This window comes from Antrostomus carolinensis, unplaced genomic scaffold (genome assembly GCF_000700745.2).
Source record: "Antrostomus carolinensis isolate BGI_N321 unplaced genomic scaffold, ASM70074v2 scaffold5993, whole genome shotgun sequence".
Classification (NCBI taxonomy): domain Eukaryota; kingdom Metazoa; phylum Chordata; class Aves; order Caprimulgiformes; family Caprimulgidae; genus Antrostomus; species Antrostomus carolinensis.
Window position 1 is genome coordinate 56,595 of NW_010303068.1, and position 12,291 is coordinate 68,885.

Genomic DNA, 12,291 nt, shown 5'->3' on the forward strand with positions numbered 1-12,291 from the left:
TTACTTTTATTTTTGTATCAGCAACATACCCAGTCTGATGCAGCCCTAGTGTTTTAGAAGAACTTGGTGTGTATGGTACAGCTACAGAGTGAGAGTCTATGAAGGACAGAATGCTAATACAAGATAGGTCAGTCACAGTCGTAATGGGCCTTGAATACTTCAAAATCTAGTAAGTGACTGGAGTATAACTGCTGCTCAGTATATAAAAGAGAGTAACAGGGAACTTAATTAGTGAGGTTTTGCCTCACTCCTGTTCTGATGACTTCAAACATTTATTAGTGACAAAAGGGTACCATAGCTTTCACATGAAATATGACTTATGTATTGCAAATTCTGTCAAGCTTAGGAAAAACAAACTGAGTGCTATGCATTTCATGATATGCTTATAATAACCCCAACATAAAAATTAATAAAACAGGGCCCCAAGGCCCTTCGGTTCATTAAACCAATGGTAAATGTCATGGTGCATTATCACAAGGTAATGAGGTATGATTTACTGTTAATTGCACATCAAAGTCCAATTTGGTTGTACTTCAGTGTACTGCATTTCATTCTCAGGCATATAGAAGTAAAAATGTAATTTTGATATCAAATATAACAAATACTGCAAACAACTAGTAGGATTGTTTAGTGAAAGCTTTTGTATGTGTCTTAAATTTGTGCTCCCAGAGAAATGAGTTATTTAAAAGTTTAGAGTAAGTCTTGTCTTTTAAACTTAGGCTTCTCATTAGTAGTTTGGTGTTGTATTTCTTGCTGCCAGATGGAATTTGCAGCCTAAAGGCCTTGTATCAAGGAAGCTCCACAGACCAGCTGCTTCGAAGGGAAACAGCCTTTTAGCAGATGCAGGGGCTCAGAATAGATCTTTGTCTATCCCTGTGGAGTGTTTCCTATCTTAACTATGTAAGAAGCAGCTTCCAAAACCAGACCTATCCAATTTGTTGGGCTTGAAATAACAGGTTTTTATGAATTGTCAATCCACAACCTTCTGGTTGTGTGGTCTCTGGACCGAGTTCTTGGTCTTCCTGGTGTATTTAGCATTTTAGGAAAAGGAAAAATTATCAGTAACAAAGAGTGTTAAAAAGTTCTGTCCCCTTTCGGGCTTCCAGCAGAGCAAGATGGACTCCTTTATACAGCTGCTGTTTTTCAATTATCATCCTGTTTCTAGAAGCCTACATGTCTCTGGACATGTGTTACATATGTCCCTTTGGTTTAGGATCACTAATGAACTAGTTTTTCTCATATGTTTTTCCTTGCTTCCCAGATCAGGCTTATTCAGGCAAACAAATGCTTGTAGGATTCTCTCCTACCATTTTCAGCCAAGTTCTATAATTGTTAAGTATCTGCATTTTGAAAGATTTATTTAGAAAGAGCTTTTTCAACCTTTCCCCCATCTTAGCATTATTTGTCCAAAATCTTTTACTACCATTATGTGACTTTTGTACAGCATTTGGCACTTTTACTTCAAAAAGATAATAAACTCCTATTTCTAGGGTGCTGTAATTGTTATAGGAAATTTTTTTTTTTGATGGGTACCCACAGCCAAGCATGATCACAGCAGAGATCAAACAGTGAGGCTGCAGGCTTAGATTTATGTATAAGCTGCTGTTCAGGTGATGGGAGGTAAATGATGCTGTACTATTCGCTAACATAAAAGTTAATGGGCCCTATATTTATGTAAGATTTCTTTATGTTAAAACCACAATGTAATTCAGACCTTCACTTCCTCTTCACATCTGTTTATCTATTCCAGCCCCCAAAGAGATCACCTTCTCTATAGATGTCGGGAATGGCCCCACAGAAGCCACTGTGCAGTCTCCCACACCCCTGAATGACAACCAGTGGCACTACATCCGAGCAGAGAGAAACCTCAAGCAAACATCTCTGCAGGTGGACAGCCTCCCTAAGAAGGTCTTGGAGGCACCTACTGAGGGGCACTTCCGCTTGCAGCTCAACAGCCAATTATTTGTAGGTAGGGACCATTTAAGGGTTTCTGCAAATACGTGCAATATTTCTATGCCCATACTTTGGTTAAGCTACTGTTTCACCATTGAGTTTGCATGTGATGAGCTAATTCTGCTTTCTTGTATTGGCATTTAGCCAAGGTCAACCCACCACATTTCTCTTCTTCCATCCTGCATAGGCAACATAAAGTAAACCCAAACTACTGCCTTTACACTCAAAGCAGTAACCATAGTTTATCCGTACTTTACTAGATGGTATTTTTAGGGTCTAAGATTGCTTGAAACATATTTATTGCGAAAGAATTCATAATATTTCTTCTTGTGCAGCACTGGCTGTGTAATTTGCTGTAGGAAATGTGACATTTCTTTTTAGATACAATGTAAAAAGCACAAATTCTTCATATAAGTTTCTGGGGCAAAGCCTGATGACAGTATGGCCTTAAAGTCTATTCTTTCAAGCATGCCTAACAAAACTCTTTCTTGGCCATGGAGTGCATTTGTGAGAGAACTATAAACACAGTCAAAGCAAATATGATTATTTTAACTGAAGGTGATCTTTCAAAGGGGGGAGTATTGGGGGGGCTGGGGGGTGGAGAAAAAAAAAATCTATTTGCATGTACTTTGTTTCTCTATCTCTCTTTCAAATGAAACCTAGATTGGGACCAGCTTGTATTTGATAATATAATCAGGGATTACAAAGGGACTTCTCCCTTTTCTATATTCAAATACTGTCTTTCTGAGTAATCCGCTCAGTGATGGAGTGGGTTGTAACCTGCTTCTTATTCAGGGCCATTCAGGTAACTACCGATTCTTTCCTTAAAATGGATTCTCGTAGTTAGCTGAAATGCTACAGCAAACCTCAATCTGTCAGTTTATTTTAATAAAGTTTACCTGTGTATCCACACCCTTTAATTTAAGCATATGTTGAGGTATTTATTTGAGCTTTTTATAGCATATGTGTGCAGTAATTACTGGGCTCTGAATGTAAGGAATGAATCCGTTAATAAATAGAGATAGCTGCATCAATAGCCAGGAGTCCTTCCCCTACATAGCTGTTGATTATACCTAAAATGATCTCTGATAGACTCAGCCAGAGGAAAGCTCACTGAAGAACTCACAGAAGGGAGGCTTAAGTCTGTCACAGTGCAAGATTTCTGTTTTCTGGTATGAAGAAAATCTTCTAATCTCTTGTTTCTCAAATGCTAAGATGATCCTAAGAACACGTTCTGCAGGAGGCCAGGCCTGAAGGCAGGAGGGTTAGGCTGCTAGACGCCTTAGAAACATCAGAGAAATGTAGCCAAGATATAGTTTCCAGTTAGAAAACTTAGATAATTTAATGACTAGGTAGACTTTTTCAAATTTTTAGTTGTCTTTTTAAAGTAATAAAAATGAAGCATTTATCGTAAGTCACCTGTCAGATGTCATGTGTCAGCTGCTTACCATCTTCTATCTGAAAAACAGTACCGCCTGTAAGCTTGCTTCTCTTCCTCAGCAAAATAAACAGGTTATCTAAACAAACTTCATGGTAGTTTTAAAGTGACATAATCAACGAATTGCATAATGGAAATCCACAGTAGTTAAAAAACCCAGCAGAGAAATGTACCAACGGGAACCTTTGTCAGCAAAGACAAATGCAAAGCCCTGCACCTGGGGCATCATGCATCCATAGAAGAAGGGGATTGGGTGGGTGGGTAGCAGCTGTGCAGAAAAGATCGCATTGGTCTTGGTGGAGAAGTGAATCTGTACCTCATCTGTACCTCTGTGCTTTGAGGAACAGGTTGAGACAGTTCATCTCCAGCAGTGACTTCCAAACTAATTTTTTTCTCTGATGATACTTAATACTTACATAGAATCAATCATAGAATAGTTTGGTTGGAAAATACCATTATGATCATCTAGTCCAACCATAAACCTGGCATTGCCAAGTTCACCACTAAAGCATGTTCCCAAGTACCACATCTACACGTCCTTTAAATACCTCCAGGGATGGTGACTCCACCACTTCCCTTGGCAGCCTGTTCCCATATTTGACAACCTTTTCAGTGAAGAATTCTTTCCTAATATCCAACCTAAACCTCCCCTGGCACAACACAGGAGGTTTACATTAAACTCTAGGACATAGTTACTTTATCTCAGCCAAGAGATGAAAGTTCTCACTGTGCAGTAAATAGATTGCATTCAGTTTTCCATCCACACTTTTACTGGACCCTGAACAAAAGGGACAGTAAATCTAATGTTTTTAGGAGTGCTTTTTCAGCCCTTAGTTCTACTGTATTGAAGGCTAAAACTCAGAATTACTTCCCGAGTTTTCCTAAGAGTAGTCAGAAGAGATTGAAACCTGGGCAGCCTCCTGATGCTGACACAGTTTGTCCCTGGGTTCTCCAGGGAAAGGTGGCAGAAGTCCAACAATACACAGATGTGGCATAATTTGTCTCAACTGAAGGTCTAATTCCAGTCTCTAATAGGAAGCAACTGATTTAATACCTCAACCATGTGGACTGAATTTTATCCCATCTGAAAAATAAATGCATAAACAACATTGTAAAAAGGAAAGAAGCAACAGCACATAATATTACTGCCTACTCCCTTTATAATCCACAACATATTTGTTTCTGCAGCATTCTGCATACTGACAGTGATTAAGAGGTTTCCACAATTAGTATGCACATTCTTAATTAATAATCTATATAACTGAAATGATTTGCTATTTTAAAAATGTTCCAAATATTTTTTGAATGGATCTCCCTATTTCATTCCATTTAAACTTAGAACTTTGTTTCCACAGTGAAGGTAGCTAGTCATTGAGATATAACCTTTTTTTTTTTTTTTTTTCCCTTGGTTCTTCTCCAGAATCAATTCAAATATTTTGTAAATCTCATAAATAAGGTTCAATGGCAAAATTTAATTTAGTTTATCTTCTGGAAGGATTTATTGATCCTTTGGGATAAGGGAACTGTATTAGGATCATGTAGCTTTGTGAAGATGATTGAATAGACATCCACTGTAGCTTTCAAACTATGACAATTTTCCTGTTGTTTCAGAGACGTCAGCCCATATGCAGTATATGTGAGGTGGTTTTGTGTCTTTTCCTTTTAGGAAGTTATATGCAGTAGATCACACATACAAAATAAATGTGGACATTTGTAAAATTTGACTACTGGGGCATCTGGCATATAACATAATTTTAAAGGAGTTCTGCTAATTTGGACCAATTAATTCCTTGTCAGCTGTTTCTCCGTGTTTTATGAACGAGTTATTTACTTCTGTTTTGGCCATATTTTTCCTTCTTAACCCACAAACCAGATATATTTGGGACTGTGTGTAATAGAATAATATAGCTCTTTGGTTTTTATTTTTGTTTATTGGGTTTTTTAAATGTTGGCCTGTCAAACAGTCTTTTCACTTTCTATGATTTATAGTAAAGAAAGTTGAACAGAAACTTTCTCCAGCAATGTTAGCAAAACATTTGTAGGCAGTTGTGGAGCTCTGCTTCATTTACTTCTGATCCAGCATTACTGACACATAGTGAGGAAGTTAATCAGCCTTTAAATACTTCATAAGGATGAGTGTTGAGAAGGCCTGACTTGGCTTGGAAGTTTATCTTCAGATTGACTGTCTTAGGTATTTTAGGAGATTTACACTTTTACTGAAGATTTTCCAATGACTAAGCACAGAGAAGGATTTCTCTTTTATATGTATAGGTCCTTTCATGTCTAGTAAGGGATGAATTCACACTCGATCTTCCTGAGTGGAGACCTTGATGCTGTTTCTCTTATGTACCCTACTGCCAGTTTTCTTGAAATATGGAAGAGCATAATATTTGCTCCTTTAAATTTAGGCAAGGAGTTAAAAAAGACTGGATTCAGAGATAAAAATACACCACATGTTCTCTTCCATAAGAAACCAAACAAAAAAAACCACATCACAACTATCTATTCCTTTTAGATGGAGGAAAACACTGATTGTGAACTAATAGAAAGCTATGTCCATAAGACTGTGAAAAATATGAACCTGAGTTGTGTCAGAGGGATACTAACTCATGTATAATGTTAGGGAGTTCAGTGTTTGGATGTCACAGTTGCTTATTCCAACAGAGAAATCCAGATGTTCAGAGACTGTAGCAGAACCTGAGAGTCTCACCATGACTTACATTGTCCGTATGCTAATTTTGAGTTGTTCATGTTCTTGAACTTAGGCCTGTCTGGGTCATTGTTAGGGTAAAAATCAATTTTCAACTTGCTCTATGTACTTAGGTGTAACCATTAGTGTGTTTAATGTTGTTAAACTGCATTTCTGTGGATTATCTTTGAATGTTAGGCATGTCTTACTGGGCTTAAACTCACATTACATTACAGCACTATCTGTGAGAAAACTTTTTAATCACTTCTGGCCTTGATAAGCATAAAGCAGTTGTAATTCATTATCTGCACACTAATGAGCCCAAAAATACTTCCATTTGGTAACTGGTACAACATTGTAGATAGAGATGTTCACACGAGTTTTATATATCCTGGAAAGATGCATTCATGTAGTGATTTCTGTTTACTCCAAAGTCTATTTCATACATGGATATTGGAGCTGAGAATCAGATCCTTCTTCCCATAGGAAGATGAATGCTGTTCATTGTATTCACAGAAAAGCTGGAATTTGAGTGTAATTTCTTTCCATACTGTCTCCTCCCCATTCAGTTCTGCCCTGCCACCTTTCATTGCCTTGTTTTGTGTTTAATTCAATGGTCTTGGTTGTTCTTGCATCTTGCTGACTTGATGTCTGCCCTGCACATCTGTCTTCGGGGGACGTTCCCCTTGGGGGAGCAGAACCTAAGCATTTGCTCTGGCCAGCATGCCACATAGCATGTGTAAGAAACTGTCATTGTCTGATGTTCAACAGTGATGATTTCTTACATGTTCTATTCAAAATAAACCATAAAAAATGGCTACCTTATTATTGGATCTACCTAGAGATAAAACCAAAAGGCGGGGAGTAAAAATGGAGATCAAATCTAATCCATCTCCTTTTATCTCCTCATCCATAGCAACACAAAGTGACAGGATTCAAATTTGCAATTCTTGTTTTATTCCATCACTTCCTATAAATATCTGACTGTATCCAATTATGGTTTCTCTCTGTTACGGAGAAAGTGTTCTGCATAGTTACTAAGAGACAAAAGCGTAGATTAAGTAATGTTTGTATGATTTGCTGTTGTTTTAAATGTGTAGTTGACTCACAGGGCACTTGCATATTTATCTATGTAGTAACAGAAAGATATTTTCTACTTGTTCCAATAACTTAGAATGAAGACAGAAAATCTGCTTAAGGCCAACATTGGCACACATGGAGTATGTGGCAGACTTCTGAGAGAGCTTTCTGTGTGTGTAAAGTGGAAGGGACAATGGACTTTTCTTTGCCAGGACACTCAAAATCAAACAAGCCTGGATTTTAAAGTAGCCTAAAGGAGTTAGAAAACCATTTCTCATGTTCTTTTACTGGATCTTGAATATCTAACTGTTTACCTACGTTAATAACTGCAGTATCTAGGCTGCTTTATAATCCTCAGCTATAGCATGGATATTATTGCACCTGGCTATGCTTCTTCTGTTGATTTAAAAACATTACAGTAGAAGGACCAAACCTCAAACAAATATACAGGCTAGATAATATCAATTGCACCAAACTGCCCAGCAACAGGCCAGTTTGGCACATTACGTCCTCTGAAGGGACAGGCAAAAATCATTCCTTTTAATGGACAGGTGCTTTCAGCATTCAAAATGAGTGAATCATTTTGAAATAGTGCAGCTGTCTGCTGGTATATCCCTGTGGTCCTAGAAGAAATATGTCATCATCTATTCTCATGGTGAAGTCTGAGATGAAACTTTATCTTATCTAGTGGAGAAGGCATGGCCATAACACTTTGGTATGGGGAGGGAAGAAACAGTCCTCACAGACCTCTTTGAGAAAAAGATTTGCACTCAGACCGGTAACATCAGAGAAGCAAAATACAAATCCTAAGAAGTTAATTTGATGCATAAAGCCTTGATCAGAAGTTTTTGTGCTATTCACTTGGTACGTTAAGGAGACTAGCAAAGTAAAGTGCTTGGGTTCCTGGTTTTGTCTTGGGAGCAAGGAATCCTTGGTGAATCTCCTCTCTCTGTTATATACAGTCCAAATGTAATGTACCTCAGAGAGAGCCATCATCTGAGAAACGTTCCTGGGAGACAGAAAAACGGAAGGAGAGAAAAATAAGTGGCATACTTTTACTGCTGTTATTTTTAAAGAAATCTGTAGACACTCTGGAGGCCAGGAGGAGGAATTAATGCTTAACTCCTTGTGTATCCTGACTGCTTTGTACAACTTTCGGTTTGAGACTAACAAGTGTGACTTGGGTGTCTTCTGAGGAATATCACAGCAAATTCACCTACTGCTGAGTAATAATTACAATTCTTATACTCCCATGCCCTTTCCTTTTCTTTGTATTAGTTACATAAAGCAAGAAGGCTCCTAATATTTATTCATGTTGTTTCAGCCTCCCTAATTCAGTTCTTACCAACAAAAAGTCCTTTGCTTTTAAAGCAAATCCTCAGTTCATTGATAGAATGTTAATTATTTAGGCAATTGTGTCACCAGGCTGTGCTATGAATGCTCAGTTGTGAGCTTCTTGCCCCTTCCTCTCAGAGTCTCCCTTCCTTACACCAAGACTTCTCAGTAAAAATCAGCTACAGAAGTACCTTGCTGAAAACAGCACGGCTCATTTGACTGTCACCTCCATTCAACAAAGAACACCCTTAACTCTGGTGTTTATGGTCCCGAGGCTTATCCTAAAATCTCTTTTCCTGAATGAAACATTTAGGTCACGTCCATGAAATTGTCCAGTCCAACAGGCCTATTAGAGTAGGAAAAATCTGCAAAGCCTAATCTGGGGAAGAGTTTTGTTTGTTTGCTCTTAATTTTTCTCTGCTTTGCGGGAATGTGTTTGAAGATTAGGTCTAGTCAATTAAAGAAAACTGCCCAAAACTGCAGATTTGCTTAATCAATACTGTGTGGATCTAGGGTCATATAGGTGGTGTCTGTTAGGCTCTATATCCTCCAGACACAAGAAAAGAAGAGAAACTTCACATGGCTTTCCAAAGTGCTTTAGAGATCAGTAAGAATATAGGTAGTGCGATAAACTTGACATCTGTAGAATAGTTAGCAATAGTTTGTACTCGTTCTTTAAATGTTACAACTGGGATTTGTATTTGTGCAGAGAAAAGAGGCAAGGAAACTACCGTTATTCCTTTTAATATTTGTGGTTACCTCCCATGCAAAAGAAAACAAAGTAACCAATAACCTTAAAGGGAGGAATCACATTTCTACTAATTTGGACATTACTGAAGATTCTGTATGGTGTTTGATTTCGGAACAAAATCTCCAGCAAAAAGGACTGTGTGTGCACAGAGCAGCAAATGCAGAGGACCAGATTCTTGTGCTCAGAGGGCTTTTAAAATAAGTGAGATAACATTTGCTCACCTGAAAAGAATAGCTGGCTAAAGAGGAATTTGAAAATATTTGTTTCTCTGAAAAAGACATCATAAAATTAGCATGAAATAAACCTGTCTCAAACATACTATCCATAGTTCAATTATTCTAATTCAAATCCAGTATTTCTGCTGTTAGTGTACCAGAAAGAAAATATGCTAGAATGGTATAGCAGAACAATAGAGTTTTGGTGTGATTGCTTTTCAGACCATTGCTTCATTCTCTTAGTTTGCAGAAGTCTTGCTTTAATTAAACAATTTTTGAAAAAGCAGATGTTCTTCTGCAAGGACTTATCAAAAAATGTAATCTCTTATCTCATGCACTTCGATATAGAACCAACTTCTACAGAAGAATAATTTGGAAGGATAAATTCTTTCATACTACTTTTGCAGGCAAATTAATAAAGCTGGCATTTCAGAGCCTACAAATGCTGATAACTTCTGAACCAGAATGAGACTTCTTAGCAGCAATTAAAATTGCAGTATCTTCAAAAGCAAAACATTGGCAACTGCCAAACAAAGCCTACAATAAGAAAAATTGTGGTATTTTCACAAAGTACTCTAACAATCATCATTATTATCATTCTCAGAGACCACTTCTTATGGAAATAGTGTGTTCATTGTAACACTGTTAGCAATTTCACTGGGAAGATAAGAAGCTAGTTAGCTTGTAGAGACTGAACTGCCCTCTTGTGTAGATCCATACAGCTCTGGTCTTCAGGAAGAAATGTAATTATGTTTAACAATTGTAATAAATAACACAACAGTGACCTGAACTCATGTTTCTTGCCTACAACAATCATTTACATGCAACATCAGGTTGGGCAGTCATGCATAAATTCTGACTAAAGTCATTTCCCTTCAGCCAGCAGGCCTGGTGCTGAACATGATTCATCCCTGCTATCTGGACTCATCAGCATGTGTAAGTCACCTGCTGTTGGGATTAGGGTGTTATTTATACTCTGTACTATGGCAACAAATAGAAAAAAAGCAGCATTTTAGGTTTGGGTTTCTCATGTATAAGGTGATGTGCAGACATACGATAAAGAAGCTAATCTTTTTTCCCAAATGAATTTGCAGTTTAAATGCCAGACAGGGCAGTAGATAAGGCAGGAAAGAGAAGAATGGCAACAAGAAAGTGTCATACACAGCTGTTTAGTCCTTTCATAAACATAAATAGAGACCTTTAGTTTCCAGGGCTGTCCATCTGTCATCTTTTGCCACTGTATGCATTGATAGATAGTATTTTTTAAAATTCATGGATTCATATTTGTACCTCTGGATTGGACTGTGGATTGCAGACTCAACAATGAATGCATGTTCTTTCTTCTTCAGGGGGAACAGCTTCCAGACAAAAGGGCTTTTTGGGCTGCATTCGATCTCTGAATTTAAATGGACAGAAACTTGACCTTGAAGAGAGAGCTAAAATGACAGCTGGTGTTAAACCTGGATGTCCAGGACATTGCAGCAGCTATGGTAACCTGTGTCATAATGGAGGAAAATGTGTGGAGAAGTATAATGGTTACTCCTGTGATTGTACCAACTCAGCCTATGAAGGACCTTTCTGCAAGGAAGGTAGGCAGCAAGCTTTGATCCTATGGCCTTCATGGTCTCTGATTTACAGCAGAATTTCACCCATGTCAGCTTGGTGTCCCCCATGTTACAAGATGATATTCTAATTATCAGCTGTTCCTTCAGCATTACTAAGTGTTTATCTTATGCAGGCTATAACGCCTCCTTTTGTTGACTTCAGTGATGGCCTCAGAAATTAAAATAGCATTAGTTGTACTATTAAAGTTGCCAAACATATCCTACTATGATTCCTGTATTCCTTTGTATATAACTTGTCCCAGATATTAACAAATAGGGATGGATTTTTTCATAGTAGTTGTCTGTCCATGTCTGAATGTTTAGTTCACTTGTTTTTAAAACTTGTCCAGCTTTGTCCACTTAACAAAATCTTGAGAGCTTTTCTTTACAGAATTTTGGAGAAACTGTGTGACAAAAAGAGGCAGGGGGTTTTTTATGTGGTTTTTTTTTTGCCATTCCTGTGACAAGCCATCCAAACATTAGGAGATTTTAAAAATAAGCATGAAGCATTCTGATTTGCATGGTTCAGTCTCTGGTGAATGTCCTCACTGAACCTTTCTGGTGGCTTGTAGGAGATGCTGACAGCACCAGAAGAAGGAGCAGGGCAAATAAAGAATATCCAATTTAGGTAACATGCTGTTTGTGAGACGAAGGAACTAGCAAAAATCCAGCTCAATAACAACAAGATGCAATGTGAGTGTTTTAATTTCCATGGCTGCCCCTCACCTCACAAATGCAACGGGTTTACTAAGTGGGCCACATCATCTGCTGGTGTAAATCGACTTAATTTTACTGCAGTCCATGGAACTATGCTCACTTACATGAGCTGAGGATTTGGCGCCAATGCCACAGGACGTGTGTCAAATAACCACATAGTGTCCTGTGAGGAAATGCTGCTATAGAGGTGGATCTGTTTTAATGGATAAAATATTTGCAGTCAGTCTCTCTAGCTGAAGATACCACCATCGTGACTTTACTACGCCTCACATTAGAAAAAAACTGCTGTTATCACATCTGTGTATTTGGTGTCCAGAGTATGTTGTGTTTATCGAAAACACAAGCGTGAGTTCTCAGGATCTGAGCATGCACAGATAGATGTTTCTTTTCTTTTGGAGGTACCAAAGACAGCTTCCCTTACTGGCTGTCTTTGAGTCAATGTGTTGCTTTAATTTGTTTAAAAAGGAGACTGGAAAGGACAAATATATTGTCTTGACTGTGGGAGAAAG

At 38.0% G+C, this 12,291-nt stretch overlaps 1 protein-coding gene across 1 annotated transcript in view; it reads left to right on the forward strand.

Annotated features, from left to right (window-relative positions):
• LOC104521845 (contactin associated protein family member 5) overlaps positions 1 to 12,291 on the forward strand; it is a 97,018-nt gene that overhangs the window by 52,286 nt on the left and 32,441 nt on the right. Inside the window, exons 7-8 of the mRNA XM_010163963.1 lie at positions 1,751 to 1,969; positions 10,811 to 11,050. Coding sequence (XP_010162265.1) covers positions 1,751 to 1,969; positions 10,811 to 11,050 — 459 coding nt within the window. The remainder of the gene's footprint in view (positions 1 to 1,750; positions 1,970 to 10,810; positions 11,051 to 12,291) is intronic.